Genomic DNA, 23398 nt, shown 5'->3' with positions numbered 1-23398 from the left:
TCATAGATTTCATAGATTTCATAGATTTCATAGATTTCATAGATTTCATAGATTTCATAGATTTCATAGATTTCATAGATTTCATAGATTTTATAGATTTTATAGGTTTTATAGATGATTTTATAGATTTTATAGATTTTATAGATTTATAGATTTTATAGATTTTATAGATTTTATAGATTTATAGATTTTATAGATTTTATAGATTTTATAGATTTTATAGATTTTATAGATTTTATAGATTTTATAGATTTTATAGATTTTATAGATTTTATAGATTTTATAGATTTTATAGATTTTATAGATTTTATAGATTTTATAGATTTTATAGATTTTATAGATTTTATAGATTTTATAGATTTTATAGATTTTATAGATTTTATAGATTTTATAGATTTTATAGATTTTATAGATTTTATAGATTTTATAGATTTTATAGATTTTATAGATTTTATAGATTTTATAGATTTTATAGATTTTATAGATTTTATAGATTTTATAGATTTTATAGATTTTATAGATTTTATAGATTTTATAGATTTTATAGATTTTATAGATTTTATAGATTTTATAGATTTTATAGATTTTATAGATTTTATAGATTTTATAGATTTTATAGATTTTATAGATTTTAGAGATTTTAGAGATTTTAGAGATTTTTATGCATTTTATTCATTTTGTACGTTTTATACATTTTACATATTTTATACACTTTATACATTTAATGCATTTTATACTTTTATACATTTTATATATTTTATGCATCTTATACATTTTAGATATTTTATGTAATTTATACGTTTTATACTTTTATACATTTTAGACATTTAAAGGTTTTAAATATTATATTAATAAAAGATAATTCATATAAGATTTATATATTTATTATAATAATAATATAAAGAATAATATTAATGACAAAATAGTAATAAACCCATTATTTATTAGTTAATAGTATTAGATAATGTAATCTTCTTAATAACCTTACGTGTAATTTCAAAGTAAACGATCAAGAAATTGTTAATTCCACGCGCATATCATTAATTAAAATCTCGACGTGTAAATGACATACATTTGCATAATCTTAATGGACCCCGATACTCGTGAGTGGAAACTACTCGAATGTAATTGACAATCGACGTCAATCCACTTTTCGTTGATTAAACAACAGTTCGGTGGTCCGCCGCACCGAAACTTTTCCCCTTTCCATTAATAAATATCTAATAAAAAATTTGGTCGGCTATCAATTTAAACGAATTAGACGATTCAGTTTTGGGGACGCATCCGAAAACTTTCCGGGGGGATCGATATCTGAAGGTCGTTTTGTTTTCCCCCCTTTGTACTGTTTACCACGTCCCTTTTGACCGAAGGCACGTGCATAGGGATGACCTTTCGTAATTTAATCCCGTGATATTGTTTGGGTGCTTAATCATTTATATTGTTCGTTGTCTTTGGGGGGGACCGGGTTTTGTTTTTGTGGCGCGACGAAAATGTGGGAGGTAATGTGGGGAATTTGAATGAACGAGTCGTACGCGATCTGTGGGGATGTGGTTGAACTAAGCAGCAGGAATGTACAGAAATCTGCAGGAATTGAATCTATTAAACGGTAATTCCGAGGCGAAGAGTTAAAGAAAACTGCTGACAGCAATGTTTAAGACAGAATTTCATGAAGAATGGCATAAAACAGTAATTTACTATACTAAACGTTAGAACATTCTGTTAAATAAAAGTAGAAACCTACAATAAAGTTCTTCATTTGAACTTGATTTTAATTTATTTGTATGTATACAAATTGTGCATTAATGTCTTATTCTCCGAAGAATACAAACCAGTCATGATTTCATGTAATTATGTAAAAATATTACCCAGGTTACTTTAATTGCTATGTAATAACGTAATTGAATTTTAATGTTTAAACATTTAAAGAGAAATGTGTGGTATTAGTTATTAACATTTGTTAACACATAAAATATTCCTAAATTGTAAAAGGCAATTTAAATATTTTTTATTAAAAATATATTTAATTCACTGAATTTATTAAATTTAATTATTTTATTTTTATTCATACAAGTATTTTAAATTATTAAAGATTGTTTTATGGAAATTAAAGAAATTATTTAATTTGAATTAATTTACTCAATTTCTGGAATTTATTGAATTTATTGAATTTATTGAATTTATTGAATTTATTGAATTTATTGAATTTATAGAATTTATTGAATTTATTGAATTTATTGAATTTATTGAATTTATTGAATTTATTGAATTTATTGAATTTATTGAATTTATTGAATTTATTGAATTTATTGAATTTATTGAATTTATTGAATTTATTGAATTTATTGAATTTATTGAATTTATTGAATTTATTGAATTTATTGAATTTATTGAATTTATTGAATTTATTGAATTTATTGAATTTATTGAATTTATTGAATTTATTGAATTTATTGAATTTATTGAATTTATTGAATTTATTGAATTTATTGAATTTATTGAATTTATTGAATTTATTGAATTTATTGAATTTATTGAATTTATTGAATTTATTGAATTTATTGAATTTATTGAATTTATTGAATTTATTGAATTTATTGAATTTATTGAATTTATTGAATTTATTGAATTTATTGAATTTATTGAATTTATTGAATTTATTGAATTTATTGAATTTATTGAATTTATTGAATTTATTGAATTTATTGAATTTATTGAATTTATTTATTGAATTAAATTAAAATTTTAATAAAAAATTTAGAGAATAAATTCACAGAATTTATAGAATTTATAAAATTTATAGAATTTTCAGAATTTAAAGAATTTTCAGAATTTTAACAATTTTCACAATTTACAGAATTTACAGAATTTTTAGTATTTACGAAATTTACAGAATTTACAAAATTTGTAGAATTTAAAAAATTTACAAAATTTTTAGAATTTACAGAATTTACAAAATTTACAGAATTTACAGAATTTACAGAATTTATAGAATTTACAGAATTTACAGAATTTACAGAATTTACATAATTTTTGGTATTTACGAAATTTACAGAATTTAGAAAATTTATAGAATTTAAAGAATTTACAAAATTTACAGTATTTACAAAATTTACAGATATTGTAGAACTTTTAGTATTTTTCGAAATTTACAAAATTTACATAATTTACAGAAATTTTAAAATTCACGAAATTTACAGAATATATAGAAATTACAAAATTTACAGAATCTATAGGGTGCATAGAATGTATAGAATGCATAGAATGCTTAGAATGTATGTATAGAAGGTATAGAATCTATAAAATGTATAGAATAACATAAATTATTTGTGTAATTTATGTACTAATTCTGTATGTTCTGTATATTCAATTAATTATTTATAATCCAAAAAATCAATTTATTGTATAGTATATATTTATTGTATTGTATAATATATACAATATGTATAACCTAAAAATTATATTTATTTAATTGTATTAACAGAATATATAGAATATGTATATATACAATATAAAATATATTAATATATATTTTACATATTAACGTTCAGAAGATATAAAAATAAAAATGAATAAATATAAAGTATTTATGCGAAAGTTTTGTATATAGTATGTAATATATAGATTTTATAAAATATAGAGTATACGAGATACATATACATATTTCTAAAATAAAAATAAAATATTATATGTAAATTTTATACATTCTATAAATTATGTTTATTATATTTATGACTATACAGAGTGTACAGAATTTAGTAATGTATATATTCCAGAATTTATTTAACATTAATTTTTTCAAAGATGCGTTCCAAAAACTTTCTAATTTACTATTTTTTGAAATTTAATATTTCCTAGTAAAGCTGAATATGAAATAAGATTAAAATATTCTTAACTAAAACAAGAAATAGTCAAAATATACATATTTGTTTGTGTCCCACTTTCTCTTAATCTGTGTACCGAATTTTTAATAAAATTTATTTTATCTAAATAATATTTTCATATAATTACGTAAACAAAAATAAAATTAGGCAATTTATTTATCACATTAAACACCATAATTTGTTATTTAAACCAGTAACGCTCAATTAAACAACCAAACAGCATCAAAATGAACAACAACAAACAACTTGAGTTCATAATTAATAATCATTCCAGGCGATGGACGTTCGATGAATACGGAAAAACTCGATCCATATCAACCACCTTGAGTCGCACCGAAAGCGACCAGTCGAAATCGGAGAGGCGACCGATTAGGAAATTACGCGGCGACGCCACTGACATATTTTTCCCGAGAGATTCTTCGTCTAACCGTAGATCACGGATGTTGTCGGTCATTTGCATAACTTAAATCACTTGTTTACGTACAATTTTGATAGTTATTAGATGGACTGAGTCTGGTGTTGGTGTTGGTGACTTGGTGCTGGGAAAGTTACCTCTAAGAAGTGATTTAGGTGATAATGGTGCGTTTTAGATGCTTAATCGATTCATTGGTTTAAATGACCATGACCTATTGGTTTTGAGAGGTTTTATACAGGAACTGATTGTTGCAGCGTTACTTGTTGTTGGGTGCGTGTCTGGTTGTGCTTTTTGTTGGGGATGGAAACGGCCAAACGAAGCCTTCTCCTTGCCCCACAGCCTTTAGGTACTTGCCCAACACCTCGAGGGACAAAAACAGGTGGTATGGGGAGCTGACTGTTGTTTCTGATGTTGACATCATTGATGGGGTGTTTTTGGCCATGTTATTCGATGGGCCATCATTACAGCTGGCTGTAAGTCCTCAGCACTACAATAAATTCATCCAAAAAAAACATTTTAACTTGTTCCAGTCGTCTTTTGGCAAAGAGATCATCAAAAGAACGGTGACTGAGTACTTGGTGAGAAACTTGGGGTACGAGCTAAAGGCAAACAAACCCCTGAAAGTGCAATTTTATGTCAACTACGAGGAGAACCAAGAACCTCCAAACTTCGTGGGCTTTAGGTTAACCACAGACTCTTTTCTAGTAATAAAACTTTAACAACTTAGTTAACTTCCAGATTGAACGCCGTCCCTTGGTGTCCGGAGAAGACCAACCCCCCCACAACGGAATCGTCCTACATAACAAGCCCACCAGAATTGTAAGGCCCATTTTATAGTATTTACGGTTTTTACTACCTAAATCATGAATTTTAATAAGTCTGAAGGTCAAGTTAAGAATAGCATCAACGTTTTTTTATAGCCTGACCCGTTGTTTATTTGTTTTTTGTGCTGTTTAACAGGAACTACAACTTTAGTGAAACGCCAAACGTGGCGCCCCAGAAGCCGGGGCAGAACCTGAACTTGGAGGAACTGGCCCAGCTCCTGCAGTCCCTTGGGATTGATGTACAGCAGTTGAACTCCCCGCAGGGTCAGGGGCAATTTTCCACCAACAACTTTAGACAGCCCGTCAACACGAATAACAACAATCAATATTCCTATAATCGTCCCAACAATAACTACCCAAGCAACCCCTACTTTGGGAACCCGCAAAGCTTCGACGTAAGGGGCTCGTTCCCCAACCGACAACAGGTCTACCACTTGAATGCCCGAAGTGTTGACAGTAGGCTTATTAAAAGGGAGAAGTTTGACGACTTCCAATGTGGACGAGACAGCTTCAGCTTGGATGACAATGACGGACTTGCCCTACCAGGTACAACAACCTCTAACTGGTTAATAAAAATTAACAATTAAACTTTACAGGAGAGTTCCCATGGCACGTCTCAATACAAACTAACTCCTCACACTTGTGCAGCGGCACTTTGATAACCGCAGAACATGTCCTAACCACAGCAAGGTGTCTAAACCAGTTTAGAAATGCCAGACAACTAAAAGCCTTCTTGGGGTTGACCCAAGTTGGCGACAAAAATGAGTACACACAAGAAAGAGGTGTGAAAACAATAAAAATCCATCCCGATTATTGCCAATCCTGCGAGGATAAGCACAAGAACGACATTGCAGTAATAAGTTTGGCCAGTCCTGCGGATTTGAATGCTGCAGCAATGCCCGCTTGCCTTTGGAGCCAAAAGGGGGATGAGGATTTACTCTTCAACAAAACTGGTGTGACCATCATCAAATTGTTTCATAGTTATATAAAGATTAATTAATTAACTTCCAGGGGCAGTGTCCGGATACTCCAAAGGGCCAACTCAGAACCTATTAAAGACTCAAATGTTCGTTTCGTCTCAGGTGGAGTGTTTGTTGAAAAACTACGACTACAGACAAATACTGAACGAACAAAATTATTGCGCAAGCTTGAAAGGTGGTGCCAAAACTTGTCCAGGGGATTCCGGTGGCGGAATGGTTTTCAAAAAGAAACTGTCCTTGGACGACTTCGTTTGGGAGTTAAGGGGGATTTTATCTGTGCCATTTAAAAATGAACAATACTGCAGTGCAGGAAATCATGTTGTTTTCACCGATGTAGCCAAACATGTGACTTGGATTATTGACGAAATTAATGGATTTAAATCAGTCAACGCGTTATAAAATTATTAAAAGTAGGTTTATGTTGTTTTATTTCCTAGTTTATGACTTATTGTAAGTAAGAGTAAATGTGAACACTGCAATTTAAATTGTATTGATTTATTACAGTTAACTAGAAACAGATGTTTCGTCGTAGCAGGAAAATCACTAGATGGAGCCTGCATTGCCTTAGACACAAAAATTTTTAAATTACTGTCTGTACAAACGCCAATTAATTTAAATTAATTAAAATTTATTGCAGTGCATTTTATAAATCACTTTTATTTTAATGCATTAAATATATTATTAAAAATTATCGTCTAATTGTTTTATATTAAACACATTTTCTCTTTAGATAAATATTAAAAAATATATATTTAAAAGATAAAAAATTAAAATATTATACGCTTTAGTTATTAATTGTTTATAAAATATTTAGGAATAAATAAAATGGGCAAAAAACATTATCTGATTTTTATAAAAATTTGTGTGATTAAATACTACAAAATAAATCAAAAAATATTAATTATTAAAAAAATATTTAAAAAAATACTCAATTTTAAATAATGAAGGAATTTTTATTTTATTATAAATATAATATAAATATTTTAGAAGAAAAAAATTTAAAAAAATAGAATAAAATAGAGATGAGAAATTTGATAAAATAATAATAATTTGGAATAAAAAAATTGAAAAATTTGGAATGAGAAAAAATAAATAAAAATAAAAAAATAATAATTTCAAGTAAAAAAATTAAAAATAAATTAAACTAATAATATAAAAAATGAGATAAAATGTGTAAAGTAAATAAAACAAATAATAAGTGTAATTATTATTTTTTATAAATTAAATAATAAAAAATTGTAAACAAATAAAATAATATGTGTTATTATATATAAAATTGAAATATATTTTATTTATAATAATATATAAATATATTTTATATATAATAATAACAAAATAGAGAAACAAAATAAAATATAATTAAATTTTTATAATAGAAAATTTAAGAAATTTAGAAAATTAATTATTTATTATATTATTTAATAAAATTATAATAATAATAATAATAATAATTTGAAATAAAAAAATTGAATATAAAATTAATTAAATTATTGGACTAATATAAAAAATAAGAACAAAATGTATGAAATAAATAAAACATAAATAATAATCACAATTTTTTGTAAAATAAATTATAAAAAATTGTAAACAAACGAAATAATACTATTTGTTATTATTTATAAAATATAACAATAATAGTAACAATAAAAATATTTAATAATTTATTTTTTGTAAAATTGGTAAATAATTAATAAAAAATAGATGAAATAATAAAATTACTTATAAACAAATAAATTTTATTAATAATTAAGAATTTTCATTATTATAAAATATTTAGGAAGAGAAAAAATGAAAAAAAAAATAGAGGAAATAAAAAATAGAAAATTTAAAAAATTCAGAAATAAAATAAAATTTAATAAAATATTAATAATTTAGAATAGAAAAATTGAAAAAAAAAAAATAAATTAAATTATTGAACTAATATAAAAAATGAGAAAAAAATGTATGAAAAAAATGAAACAAAATATTAAAAATAAAAATTATTTTGTATATAATATATTAGAAAAAATTGTAAACAACTAAAACAATACTATTTGTTATTATTATTTATATAATGTATAATAATAATATTTAATAATTTAATTTTTTGTAAAATTAATAATTAATTAATAAAAAATAGATGAAATAATAGAATTGCTTTTAAATAAATATATTAATAATTTTAATTATTATAAAATATTTTGGAAGAAAAAAATTGAAAAAATTAGAGGAAAATAGAGGAAATACAATAATAAAAAATCAAATTTTTACAATAGAAAATTTAACAAATTTATAAAAAAAATATATAAAATTCAATAAAATAATAATAATAATAATTTGGAATAGTAAAATTCAAAATAAATAAATAAAATAATAATTTTTGTTATTATTATTTATAAAATATATAACAATAAGATTAATAATAATAATAATAAAAATATTTAATAATTTATTTTTTTGTAAAATTAATAATTATTAATAAAAAATATCATAAAATGTTTTGGAAGAGGAAAATAGAAGAAAATAGAAAAAATAAAATAATAAAAAATCAAATTTTTATAATAGAAAATTTAAGAAATTTTAAAAAATATATAACAATAATTAATTAATAAATAGATGAAATAAAATTCGTAATAATTAAGTAATATAAAATAATAATAAATAAATAATAATTATTGTGAAATATTTGGAAAGGAAAAATTAAAAATAAAAGAATATTTTTCTTTTATTATTATTATTTATTCGACTCAAATATTTTGAATTCGAAATTGAAAAATACATAATTAATTCAATTTTAAAATTTAAGGATAAAAAAATACAAAATATTTCAGTTAACAAATAATAAACCGAACTTAATTAATAAAGAAATTAAATATTGATTCACTTTGTATTATGTACAACGTTTATTTTAGGGATTTCTTGTAACTTTCAAACAACTTTGTTTAATTCTGGTTTAATATTAATTTAAGGAAGTCAAATAATACACACAATTATTAATTCGAGTCGTTTATTCATCAACAGCGACATGATATTTAATTCTGATATGTTTGACAAAATATAGATTATATAAGATTACTACAAAATGATTTTTTTTGTTCCTTAATTTATGTACATTTAGGGTTAGTAAAAATATTAGACGTTAAACACTAGAATATTTTTTTTTTGTTAACAAATTGCAAATGCAAGTTTTATCCGATTAGCGAAATCACATTAACAACTAATATATAATTCAACTGAAGGCGCGACTAAAAATGGTCCTTAGATTCGATAAAACTTTATTCACATTGATTTTAAGTACTAAGTTTTACACTCTAAATGTGATTATAGTGTTTTTAGTAAGAAAAAATCTCTAAAATCTAGCAACATAATTATGTTAATTGCACGAAAAGTATTGCGTTAATTGTAAAAAACTTATGGCTAACTTTAACAGTCATTACATCCTTAGGGGGTAACAATGTGGAATATACAGTAGCAGAAGTATGTAATTTTCGTTTATTTTGATACAAGCGGTAATTAATAAACGGCCACCCTTTGGGGGGCGACTCAGTCAAAAAATCAGTCAAAACTAAAAGGGAAACGCCCAAAGAATTACAAGAATTGGTCGACTACAATCCTACACGTTCACCAGAAATCAAAATTACAATGAAAAACATCCCACGAGACAAATCAGTCTCGGGCACGTCTCGCGGGCGACCCATCTGAGTGTTGGGGTGTTAAACGAAGATGAAGACGGGGTTGTCCTTGCACGTTCTCGCCGCACATGTCCTGTCCGGCTCGGACTGGGCCCTCAGCCACTTGCCGTGGCAGTGGGGCGCCGACAGGGCGGACCAACGGGTGATTCGGCCCTCGACCCCGTGGCCCTGGCATCTCCAGCCCAACTTCTCGTGGAGGGCCTCGGACTCGCATTTGACGCAGACCCTTTCACCTAAAAAATAATAATGAATACCATTAGCAACCATCAACATTTCTAGTTAATTTTTATTGAACCTGGAAGGAAAATGGACTGCATATTATTAAAACTGTCGTAAACATTCCCAATTAAAGCAATTGTGAAACTTAACTCAACAGTTACGTATACAGTTAAATAAGTTATAAAAATCTGTATCAATTACAATAATTCCTAAACAATTCTGACTTCAATGTAAATCTTCTTAGATAATTCTGTACGTAAATAAGTTTTGTTTTAAAGCTTGTATACAATTAAAGTAGTTGTAACACCTCTTAGATAATTCTGTATGTAATTAATACTGTTGTAAAACTTCTTTAAACAGTTCTGTTTACAGTTAAGATAGAAATAAGACTTCTCCAATAATACTGTATACAATTAAAACAGTTTTAACACATTTTACACAGTTCTACATACAACTAAGATAGTAATAAAACTTTTTAAATAATTTTGTATACAAGTAAAAACTTCATAAATAACTTTAAAATTTGTCTAGACAATCCTGTATTCAATTAAGACTGTTAAAAAACTTCTTAAAGAATTAAGACTTTCTATACAATTCTGTATGAAATTAAGTAAGTTTTCCTTACTACATCCTCAACAATTCTGTATACAATTAAAACAGTCGCAAAACTTTTTAAACAATTCTGTTTACAATTAAAACAGTTGTAAGACTTTGTAGACAATTCTGTACCCAATTAAGAAAGTTGTAAACCTTCCTCAACAGTTCTGTATACAATTAAGACAGTAGTAAAATTTTTTAAATTATTCTGTAGAGAATTAAAACAGTTGTAAGACTTCCTAGACAATTTTGTACGAAGTTAAGAAAGTTGTAAACGTTCCTCAACAGTTCTATATACAATTAAGACAGTCGATAAACTTTTTAAACAATTCTGTAGACAATTGAAACAGTTCTAAGGCTTTCTAGACAATTCTGTACGCAATTAATAAAGTTATAAACGTTTCTCCACAGTTCTATATACAATTAAGACAGTCGTACAATTTTTTAAACAATTCTGTAGAGAATTAAAACAGTTGTAAGACTTTCTAGACAATTCTGTACCCAATTAAGAAAGTTGGAAACCTTCCTCAACATTTCTCTATACAATTAAGATAGTCGTAAAACTTTTTAAATTATTCTGTAGAAAATTAAAATAATTGTAAGACTTCCTTGACAATTTTGTACGCAATTAAAAAAGTTGTAAACGTTCCTCAACAGTTCTAGATACAATTAAGACAGTCGTAAATCTTTTAAAACAATTCTGTAGACAATTAAAACAGTTGTAAGACTTCCTAGACAATTTTGTACGAAATTGAGAAAGTTGTAAACCTTCTTCAACAGTTCTATATACAATTAAGACAGTCGATAAACTTTTTAAACAATTCTGTAGACAATTGAAACAGTTCTAAGGCTTTCTAGACAATTCTGTACGCAATTAATAAAGTTATAAACGTTTCTCCACAGTTCTATATACAATTAAGACAGTCGTAAAATTTTTTAAATAATTCTGTAGAGAATTAAAACAGTTGTAAGACTTTCTAGACAATTCTGTACTCAATTAAGAAAGTTGTAAACGTTTCTCCACAGTTCTATATATAATTAAGACAGTCGTAAAACTTTTTAAACAAATCTGTAGAGAATTAAAACAGTTGTAAGACTTTCTAGACAATTCTGTACCCAATTAAAAAAGTTGTAAACCTTCCTCAACATTTCTGTATACAATTAAGACATTCGTAAAACTTTTTAAACTATTCTGTAGAGGATTAAAACAGTTGTAAATCTTCCTAGACAATCTTGTACGCAATTAAAAAAGTTGTAAACGTTCCTCAACAGTTCTAGATACAATTAAGACAGTCGTAAATCTTTTAAAACAATTCTGTAGACAATTAAAACAGTTGTAAGACTTCCTAGACAATTTTGTACGAAATTGAGAAAGTTGTAAACCTTCTTCAACAGTTTTATATACAATTAAGACAGTGGATAAACTTTTTAAACAATTTTATAGACAATTAAAACAGCTGTAAGGCTTTCTAGACAATTATGTACGTAATTAATAAAGTTGTAAACGTTTCTCCACAGTTCTATATACAATTAAGACCGTCGTAAAATTTTTTAAATAATTCTGTAGAGAATTAAAACAGTTGTAAGACTTTCTAGACAATTCTGTACTCAATTAAGAAAGTTGTAAACGTTTCTCCACAGTTCTATATACAATTAAGACAGTCGTAAAACTTTTTAAACAAATCTGTAGAGAATTAAAACAATTGTAAGACTTTCTAGACAATTCTGTACCCAATTAAAAAAGTTGTAAACCTTCCTCAACATTTCTGTATACAATTAAGACATTCGTAAAACTTTTTAAACTATTCTGTAGAGGATTAAAACAGTTGTAAATCTTCCTAGACAATTTTGTACGCAATTAAAAAAGTTGTAAACGTTCCTCAACAGTTCTAGATACAATTAAGACAGTCGTAAATCTTTTAAAACAATTATGTAGACAATTAAAACAGTTGTAAGACTTCCTAGACAATTTTGTACGAAATTGAGAAAGTTGTAAACCTTCTTCAACAGTTCTATATACAATTAAGACAGTGGATAAACTTTTTAAACAATTTTATAGACAATTAAAACAGCTGTAAGGCTTTCTAGACAATTATGTACGCAATTAATAAAGTTGTAAACGTTTCTCCACAGTTCTATATACAATTAAGACAATCATAAAATTTTTTAAATAATTCTGTAGAGAATTAAAACAGTTGTAAGACTTTCTAGACAATTCTGTACTCAATTAAGAAAGTTGTAAACGTTTCTCCACAGTTCTATATACAATTAAGACAGTCGTAAAACTTTTTAAACAAATCTGTAGAGAATTAAAACAGTTGTAAGACTTTCTAGACAATTCTGTACCCAATTAAGAAAGTTGTAAACCTTCCTCAACTTTTCTGTATACAATTAAGACATTCGTAAAACTTTTTAAACTATTCTGTAGAGGATTAAAACAGTTGTAAGTCTTCCTAGACAATTTTGTACGCAATGAAGAAAGTTGTAAACCTTCCTAAACAGTTCTGTATGCAATTAAGACAGTCGTAAAACTTTTTAAAAAAATCTGTATGCAAGTAAAGTAGTTTAAAACTTTATAAACAGTTCTGTACATAATTAAGACAGTTGTTAAACTTCTTAAATAGTATACAGTTAAAACAGTTCTTAAAAAAATCTAAATACAATTAAGATAGTGGTGAAACTTCCTAACCAATTCAAAATTCAATTAAGACAGTTGTAAATTTCTTAGATATTCCCGTCCGCAGTCGAAACAGTTTTCAAAACTCCCTAAACCATTCTGCATTCAATTACAACAGTCATAAAACTTCCTAAACAATTCTGCATACAATTATGGCGGTTGTCAGCGTGTGAAACGCCGCAATATTCGCCCGTAAAAATGCAAAACCGCCTAACAAAACTACCAGACCGTTAATCGTCTTACATCACGTAAACGCGAACAAACCGAAAACGTCGACGCACCCACACACACATGCCCCGCATTCTTCCCCGAGTTATTCGAATGCGAAAAAATAAAAAAAAACGCTGAAAAATGAATTTTTTTGTGTGTGCATTGCAGCAATCCTTTGTCGGGTGGCCTTCCGGGCGCATGAAAAATCCCACTTTTCATCAGCCTAACAGGAAAAATATGGCCCCGACCACTTCCGTTAATTACCAAACCCACCCCGAATCGATGGTTGGGATGAAAAGTGTACGGGTGTGTACTGCATGTCGGGTGGACTCACCGTCTTTCAGGGTGCTGTAGCTGTCGTCCTTCTTGCATGCCTTCGACGCCTTCAGGATCTCGAACTCGACGCAGTATCTGCAAGAGAAACAAGGCTTGACTTAAAAGGCTGGCAAAAGTTTGGGGCGTGAAAACGTAGCAATTTGTCTCGGAACAAAGGGCGCCCGATATATCGGGTGTCACTGGCAGAAATTATTGCGAAATGAATTAACCGAATAGATTAATATAGTTACGGAATGGAGTGCGGGCCCGAATGCGTTTTAATTTCAACTTTGTTTCGAGAGCGGAGCACTGTAATTTAAACCTTTTCCAACTAGGACCGGTTTTATTAAATTATGTCTCGGCTTTTACGTTAAATACGGGGTGGTTCTGAAATAGTTGGACGAAATTTGGGGGCAATTTAGTATCATTCTATAAAATGTGATATATATTTTTCTAAATTAAGCTGGACATAAATGAAGGAACTAACTTTTAAAGTGACTTTTAATGATTAAATCTGTGTTATTTAAATATTAACACGAGAGAAAACAATAAACATTATAGGTATTGGCATCCAATTTAAGTAGTAGAGCTCATATTTTCAATATATTTTAACAAGGTACAATAATTATGGCCACTACAGTAACTCATATTCCACTCTACATTTGGTTTAACAAACAATTTCAAAAGACAAACAAATATTGACATCCATTTCTTATTAAAAAAAGTGTATCTTTAAGACTGAAGGTGGCAGCACCTCAATCAGTCGTCTCTATGCAACCACCATTGCAATATATAAGGTGTTTCTAAAATAGGTGGTCAAAATTTGGGAGTAGGAAGACGACGTCCAGTTATCAAGAAAATCTAAAATAATATTTTTTCTAAAGTTTCTCCTGAAAAAGATGTTTGTTCTCAAATTTAGAATTTAAAAGTTGTTTCTTCCCATATTTCCGTAACACTTGGCCCAATCGTGGTTCAATTTGGTATGTATTATCTTAGAAGACGTACCCACAATTCAATGTAATAAACTTTTTCCATAATGACACAGTTGAGTCTGGGGGGTTCCCCTCATTTTCTCAACATATTTTCTACGTCACTGAATATTTTTTAAAACTATTGAGCTGTTGATTAATGGAATTATATAGAAATAAATATCAAAATAGTCTAAAGGGACCTAAGTTAGAAGAACTGAAGCATTCCCAAAGCATAATTGAACTACCACCATGTTTCACTGTGAGTAACGCTGAATTATAATTTTTCTTACAGTTTCACTTCGACTGATGATTAAATAATCATAATAAGCAGAAGACTGATAGCAAATAATCAATTCAAATTTAAGTAGTAGAACTCATATTTTTAATATATTTTAACAAGTTTCAATAATTATGGCCACTACAGTAAATCATATTCCACTCTACATTTGGTTTAACAAACAATTTCAAAAAACAAACAAATATTGACATCAATTTCTTATTAAAAAAGTGTATCTTTAAGACTGAAGGTGGCAGCACCTCAATCAGTCGTCTCTATGCAACCACCATTGCAATATATAAGGTATTTCTAAAATAGGTGGTCAAAATGTGAGACTAGTTAGATGACGTCCAGTAATCAGGAAAATTTAAAATAATTTTTTTTCTAATATTTATTCTGAAGAAAATGTAGGTTCTCAAATTTAGATTTTAAAATTTGTTTATCTCATATTTCCGTAACTCTGGAGATCTCCCCATTTTCTCAACCTATTTTCTAGGTCACTGAATATTTTCAGTACAGCACATAATTTTAATATATTTTAATAAGTTGATATAATTATGGCCATTACTGTATACCACAATGACACAATTTTATAAATTCTTCATTTTTTTGTGTTGAAATAAAAATATCATATTATTATAAAAGTTATTTAGTTTTATTCGTTTTAAATTATTTATTAATTAACTTCATGACAACAAAAACAATATTTAACAAATGCACAAAATGTGAACGTAGATGGCAGCACCTAAATCAGTCACCTCTACGCAACCCACATTACAATTATAGCCAAAAGTTACGAAAATTTGAAGAAAAAACAATTTTTGAAATTTAAATTTGAGGGCTGTAGTTTCTTCCAAAGAAACTTCAGAAAAAATATGCAGATTAATTATCGGACGTGTTCAATCTGCTCTTAAATTTACCTATTTTAGAAACATATATTGAATTTTTTGGATTTAATCAAAACGTTGTTCGGGCCATATTTCGGTTTTAGCCAATTAATTCGCCGTGGCGCTGAGACGTTATTAATAAAGTGTTGTGCGGGTAAAAGGTGTTGTTGATTTATGTCGGGTCTTTACCGATTTCATTTTGGATGTCGCCCAATGTGTTGCCGGCTGCCTATTGTGTGCCGGCGACGTGAAATATCGCGGCCGGGCGATCTAAATATATTATACTAAATTTCGAATCGACGGCCTTTCATTAATAATGAAATAATACCTATTAAATCTCCCCGGCTGTTTATCAAACGAGTGCCATTGTTCCCCGCACGGGATTTACATGTTTTGTTCGAGTGTCTCGTTATAATAACGTCGGGCCGTGGATGTGGCCAAGTATCAATCTAAATATTGGTTTTACCTTTTTGCCGTCTCCGTAACGCCCTAATGAGATGTTTATTACACGGCTCCGGTGTTTCGTATGCAAACACTCTCGGCTTAATTAGTGCTTCATATTTCATACAAAGATAATATTAATTATTTTTTGTATACGTACTACAAATTCCACAATTAAAAAAATGTGTGTTATGTGTATTAACAAGCTTCTTAAATATTTTCTGAAATATTTTCTATACAGATATGATAAAATTAAAACTATTGTATGAAAAACTTTCAAAAAAACTGTACTCGAACACAGCAATCGTAAAACTTCTTAAATAGTTATAAAGTGTTATAAAATTTTCTTAACAAACAGTTAAGGAAAAACTTCTTAAACAATTATGTACACAGTTAGGAGGGCTATAAAACTTCCCAAACAGTTATGTATGAAGTTGAAGTGTTATAAAACCTTCTGAAGAAACCCATATACAGTTAAGACAGTTGTGAGCTTTCATAAAAAATTATAAATATAATTAAAACAGCTTCAAAACTTCATAATACATCCTGTATTCAAATTAAAACAGTCGTAAAACTTTTCTAACAACTCTGTAGTCAATTAAGAGAATCGTAAAATTTCAAATATAATTCTGTATTCAATTAAGACAGTCATAAAACTTCAAAAACAGTTATATATTCAATTAAGGCAGTTCTAAAACTTCCTAAACAGTCCTTAATATAATTAAGGTCTTGTAACCTTTTTAAATAATGACGTATTAACTTTAAATTACATACATATATTTTTAGTGTAGAAAATATATGTTGATTAAATCTTTGTTTGTGGTAATAATATTTCCCCTTTGTTTCTCATTTCTAATGCCTAAGCTCAAATTCCTCAGTAACCAATTTGCATATTTTTTACCGAAATTGTTTATAATACGTATCAAAATTCCTCGTAGAGTCCTTAGTAAATTCCTCTCCCTTTGTCCGTGCCGGGTGGGCCTAACTGCCAAAGAAATACTTCAATTAATTAACATTTCAATTCCTCGTGGACGGCGGCACGGCAAGTCGGAAGATTTCCCGTCTCAATATTAATAAAACATCGCATCGCACAATGGCGGCAGGCCCACGCCGTCCCCGTCCGTCCGCGTCCAAACGGGAACAAAAGCCCAAACCTCGAACCCCGAAACGTAAGACTGCAATTTGCCGGCTAATCCGTTTGACGGCCCGTACCCCGACGGCACTCCGGTGCAACGATGCCTGCCGCTAGATAATTACTGTGGACTGGTGCCCGATTCCATTGTTCCCGATTCCCCGGAAACCGCTATCGGCCCGGACCAATCGTACCCCGCCGTACGGACGGCGACGAGTTGACGGATTTTTAAACAACGCGTTTAATTAATCCGGCAAACCGCCACGGCGGTTCACGCCCGAAAGCGTTCCCGCTGCGTCGAGTGTGGAATGTACGTTTCACGATTTGCCTTTTAAAACTTAAAATTGGACCCAGACACACGTCTGGAAACTCACGAAAGCGTTAAAAGTCTGGCTGAAAACAATAGTTTTGTGACGGGCTTTTTTGTTGTTACGACGTTGTTTTAAACTTGTTTAGTGCTTTCCCGACCACAATCGAATGCGGGAGCCTTTGGGGATTTGTTTTGTCCGTGTGACGCGAGTACGGTCTTAAAAGGATCTCTGGACGATTGAAAAAGTGACAAACTAGTCGTATTGACGAATATAATAAATATTTCTTGTGCACAAATCAAAACAAGTTTATCAGTATTTTGTACGATTTAAAATAAATTAAAAAGTTCTGTACACAGTTAAGAGAATTGTGAAACTTCGTTAACAATGTTTCATACAATTAGTATAATTGCGCAGCTTCGTAAACAATTTTGTATACAATCAGGACAATCTTGAACATTTTTAAACAATCCTGTATAAAATAAGATAAAGTGAAACTTCGTAAACAATTAAGAGAATTATAAATCTTCATAAACTAATGTGTATACAAATAAAACAATTTGTAAACTATTAATTATCTATACAATTAGCACAATTTTGAAGCTGTATATAACTGGACAAATATGAAACTTTCTGAATTGTCCAGTTTACAATTAGACATTGTGAAACTTCGTAAATTATCAAGACAGTTATTAATTTGTACATAATTTTGTATACAATTAAAATAGTTCGTAAGCAGCTATTTATACAATAAGGTCAATTTTGAAGCTGTGTAAACAATTTTGTATGTAACTAGACATTTATGAAACTCTGTAAACAGTCTAGCCATACAATTAGACAATGTGAAACTTCGTAAACTATTAAGACAGTTATAAATCTTCTTACACAATTCTGTACACAATTAAAACAGTTCGTAAGCAGTTATCAATACAATTAGGACAATTTTAAAGCTATGCAAACAATTTTGTATATAATTGGACAATTGTGAAATTTTATAAATAGCCCATAATATATTTAGACAATGTGTAACATCGTAAACTGTTATGACATCTTCGTACACCATTCTGTATATAATTAAATCAGTTCGTAAGTAGATATTTGTACAAAAAGGACAATTTTGAAGCTGTGGATATAATTTTGTATATAATTGAACAATTGTTAAACTCTGTAAATAATCCAGCATATATTTATACAATGTGAAACTTTTTAAACTGTTAAGACAGTTATGAATCTTCGTACACAATTCTGTATACAATTAAAACAGTCCGTACGCAGTTACATATACAATAAGGACACATTTGAATCTGTGGAAACAATTTTGTATATAATTGGACAATTGTTAAACTCTGTAAATAATCCAGCATATATTTATACAATGTGAAACTTCGTAAACTGTTAAGACAGTTATGAATCTTCGTACACAATTCTGTACACAATTAAATAAAACAGTTTGTAAGTAGTTATTAATACAGTTAGGACAATTTTGAAGCTATGCAAACAATTTTGTATATAATTGGACAATTGTTAAACTTTATAAATAGCCCAGCATATATTTAGACAATGTGAAACATCGTAAATTGCTAAGACAGTTATGAATCTTCGTACACCATTCTGTATACAATTAAAACAGTTTGTAAGTAGTTATATGTACAATAAGGACAATTTTGAATCTGTGGAAACAATTTTGTATATAATTGGACAATTGTTAAACTCTGTAAATAATGTGAAACTTTTTAAACTGTTCAGACAGTTATGAATCTTCGTACTCCATTCTGTATATAATTAAAACAGTTTGTAAGTAGTTATATGTACAATAAGGACAATTTTGAAGCTGTGGAAACAATTTTGTATATAATTGGACAATTGTTAAACTCTGTAAATAACCCAGCATATATTTATATAATGTGAAACTTTTTAAACTGTTCAGACAGTTATGAATATTCGTACACAATTCTGTATACAATTAAAACAGTTCGTACGCAGTTATATATACAATAAGGACACATTTGAATCTGTGGAAACAATTTTGTATATAATAGGACAATTGTTAAACTCTGTAAATAATCCAGCATATATTTATACAATGTGAAACTTCGTAAACTGTTAAGACAGTTATGAATCTTTATACACAATTCTGTATACAATTAAAACAGTTCGTAAGCAGTTATCTAAAAAGTAAGGACAATTTTGAAGATGTGCAAACAATTGTGTATATAATTGGACAATTGTGAAACTCTGTAAATAGTCTAGCATATAATTAGACAATGTTAAACTTCGTAAACTATTAAGACAGTTATGCATCTTGGTACACAATTCTGTATACATTTAAAACAGCTCGTAAGCTGTTATCTATGTAATAAGGACAATTTTGAAGCTATACATACAATTTTGTATATAATTCGGGAATTGTGAAACTCTGTAAATAGCCCAGCATATAATTAGACAATGTGAAACTTCGTAAATTGTTAAGACAGTTATGAATCTTCGTACATTATTCTGTATACAATTAAAACAGTTCATAAACAATTATCTAAAAAATTAGGACAATTTTGAAGCTATGCAAACAATTTTGTGTGTAATTGTACAATTGTGAAACTCATAAACAGTCTTCTATACAATTAATTAATGTGAAACTTTGTAAATTGTTAAGATAGTTATGAATTTTCGTACACAATTTTGTATTAAATTAAAACAGTTCGTAAACAATTATATATGCAATTAGTTTAGAATATGTACAATCAATGTTGTATATGAGTAAGACAGTTGAACTTATTATTATTATTATATAATTAAAAAAACAAGAAAGTAATAAAACTTCAAAATCAATTTAGTTAGTATGAAACTTAAATTGTAATAGTTCTGTATGAAGACTGTATGTTTAAGATAAAAACCAATTCAATGAGAAATTTGCGGAACTCCAAACAATTACATCCGAATCACAAATTATTAAAGACACAGATGATCAGAGATAAATGAGAAATCGATAGTCGTTCAAAAGGATCGTAAAACGTGCGACACACCGGAAAACGTCGGCTCCGCGTCCCGTCGTCCCGAAACCACCCCCCGCCGCCCCCGTTTCCCAGTTACACATCCATTACGAAATCATACTTATGCATCCGCTTAACTGAACACGGAACATGTTGAATAGTCATTAAGCCGTTCTGTTCGGGCGTCGTTTGAATTATGCACGAATTCCGTAGATTCAGATATTTGGATTATTAAACGGCACCCGCCGCCGTCTTTCAATCGCTCTCGCGCCGCCAAAACTGACGTCTCGCACCGACGAAAACATTTTAATTGCTCGTGTTTACGTTGGGCGGAGATAAATTGCCGCGGCTGACGATCCGGGGGGTGGGTGGGAATGCACCGGTTACGTTGTAAGGACGACGACCCCCTTGTTAAGATTATTAAGCCAACTTCGAATCGGCATCGACATAAATTAACGGCAATTTACACGCACAAATCCGACGATAAAACTCCAAAACGCCAAAAAGTCGGACGGCGAAAGTTTAAAGCGAATCCGACAGGATTGGAACGGTTCGGCGGTGCCGGCGGGAGCGAGAGTATATCTATGCAACCCGCGGGACCGGGATAACGGGTTTTTGTGCGTGCACTGAATGATTGCACCCCGGGGGTTTGTGCACGGCCGGAAGAATGCCAGGTGAGGGTTGGATACCGGAGGCGAGGCTCGTGCTTTGCATAATTAGCCATTGCCGGGTTTTATTTTTAAATTGGATGTATTTCGCGTTTGTTGCCCGTGCCCACGTTAATTTTGATGCGGCTTAAGAGATTAGGGTGCGGATCAATCAGTGCGCGGGATGGATAATTGAAGTTTGAAAGCCGTTGTCGTTGATGTTGAGCTGAGGCGTTTATCCGACAATCCGTCGAATGTATGCAGATGAATTTTTTATGGGTCTTCTAATATTTCTGTACATAATTAAGGTACTTTTAATTAGTTCTGTAGATAATTAAAGTACTTGTTAAACATCTCCAATTTAAGTCTGTACATAATTAAGACAGCTTTAAAACTTCATCAAAGGTTCTGTATGGAATTAAAACAATTGTGACACATATCCAATCCAAAAAATTAATGATTTTAAAACTTCTCCAATAGTTATGAACACAATTAAAAAATATTAGGAAGCTGAATTCATTTTGAAATTTGAAATTAAATAGCTGTGAAACTTCTCCAATAGTTTTGTAGAACTTACAGTACTGTACATACAGTTAGAACACTTCTCCAATAGTTTTATATATAATTAAAACTATTGTGTCTCCCAACAATTAGGTAAAGATAAAATTAATACGTTACACAATTTTTCCAATAGATATATACTCAATTGAGAAACTTTCCCAATAATTCTTTAAAAAATTAATAGTTTTAAAACTTTTAAAATAGTTATTAAAATAATTAAAAAATATTACGAAGCTTCCACAATAATTCTTTTTGAAATTAACGGAGTTGTGAAAATTGTCCAATAGTTCTCTAGATCATTTTCCAATAATTCTGTACAGTATATACAGTGAGAAAATTTCTCCAATAGTTTTATATACAATTAAAACTATTGTGTAACTTCTCCCAATAATTGGTTATAACATTAATACGTTACACAACTTTTCCAATAGATATATACTTAATTGAGAAACTTTCCCAATAATTCTTTAAAAAATTAGTAGTTTTAAACCTTTTCCAATAGTTTTGAAAATATTGTAATTAAAAAATATTATGAAGCTTCCCCAATAATTCTTTTTGAAATTAACACAGTTGTGAAACTTATCCAATAGTTCTGTAGACCATTTTTCAATAATTGTATACAGTATATACAGTTTGAAAACTACGCCAATAGTTTTTTTTTACAATTAAAACAATTGTGTATAAAATTAATACGTTACAAAACTCTCCAATATATATACTTAATTGAGAAACTATCCTAATAATTCTTAACAAAATTAATAGATTTAAAACTCTTCCAATAGTTCTGAAAACTATTAAAAACTATTATAAAGCTTCCATTTTGAAATTAACACAGTTGTGAAACTTGCAATAGTTCTGTACACCATTTTCCAATAATTTTACACAGTATATACAGTTTGGAAACTTCGCCAATAGTTCTATAGAGAATTAAAACTATTGGGTACATAATTAATACGTTACAAAACTTCTCCAATAGATATATACTAAATTGAAAAACTTTCCCAATAATTCTTTAAAAAATTAATAGTTTTAAAACTTTTCCAATAGTTCTTAAAATAATTAAAAAATATTATGAAGCTTCCCCAATAATTCTTTTTGAAACTAACACAATTGTGAAACTTATCCAATTGTTCTGTAGACCATTTTTCAATAATTCTATACAGTATATACAGTTTGAAAACTACGCCAATAGTTTTTTTTACAATTAAAACAATTGTGTACAAAATTAATACGTTACAAAACTCTCCAATATATATACTTAATTGAGAAACTATCGTAATAATTCTTAACAAAATTAATAGATTTAAAACTTTTCCAATAGTTCTGAAAACTATTAAAAAAAATTATAAAGCTTCCTTTTTGAAATTAACACATTTGTGAAACTTGCAATAGTTCTGT

General features: G+C 28.7%; 2 protein-coding genes across 3 annotated transcripts in view; one reads left to right on the top strand and one right to left on the bottom strand.

Moving 5' to 3' along the window:
* The first annotated feature begins 4190 nt into the window (after positions 1–4190).
* LOC109594993 (transmembrane protease serine 11A) lies at positions 4191–6791 on the top strand. Of its 2 annotated transcripts, XM_049968505.1 has the most exons (8): positions 4191–4460; positions 4551–4769; positions 4827–4978; positions 5035–5115; positions 5257–5666; positions 5717–6073; positions 6132–6510; positions 6605–6791. In XM_049968505.1, the coding sequence occupies exons 1-7, from the start codon at positions 4458–4460 to the stop codon at positions 6497–6499; spliced, it is 1590 nt and encodes a 529-aa protein (XP_049824462.1). In that variant the 5' UTR covers positions 4191–4457; the 3' UTR covers positions 6500–6510; positions 6605–6791. The 2 variants fall into 2 exon arrangements, with proteins under 2 accessions (XP_049824462.1, XP_049824461.1); XM_049968504.1 differs by lacking the exon at positions 6605–6791 and having other exon boundaries at positions 6132–6513.
* Positions 6792–9069: 2278 nt separating this feature from the next.
* Positions 9070–23398, bottom strand: part of LOC109594992 (somatomedin-B and thrombospondin type-1 domain-containing protein) — a 111559-nt gene continuing 97230 nt past the window's right edge. The window contains exons 4-5 of the mRNA XM_049968508.1: positions 13809–13885; positions 9070–10004 (exon numbers count right to left, since the gene is read on the bottom strand). Coding sequence (XP_049824465.1) covers positions 9793–10004; positions 13809–13885 — 289 coding nt within the window. The 3' untranslated portion in view covers positions 9070–9792. The remainder of the gene's footprint in view (positions 10005–13808; positions 13886–23398) is intronic.

Source organism: Aethina tumida, chromosome 6 (genome assembly GCF_024364675.1).
Source record: "Aethina tumida isolate Nest 87 chromosome 6, icAetTumi1.1, whole genome shotgun sequence".
In the NCBI taxonomy this organism is placed as follows: domain Eukaryota; kingdom Metazoa; phylum Arthropoda; class Insecta; order Coleoptera; family Nitidulidae; genus Aethina; species Aethina tumida.
The sequence above is the reverse complement of the archived record's forward strand: the minus strand, read 5'-3'. Positions and strand labels throughout refer to the sequence as shown.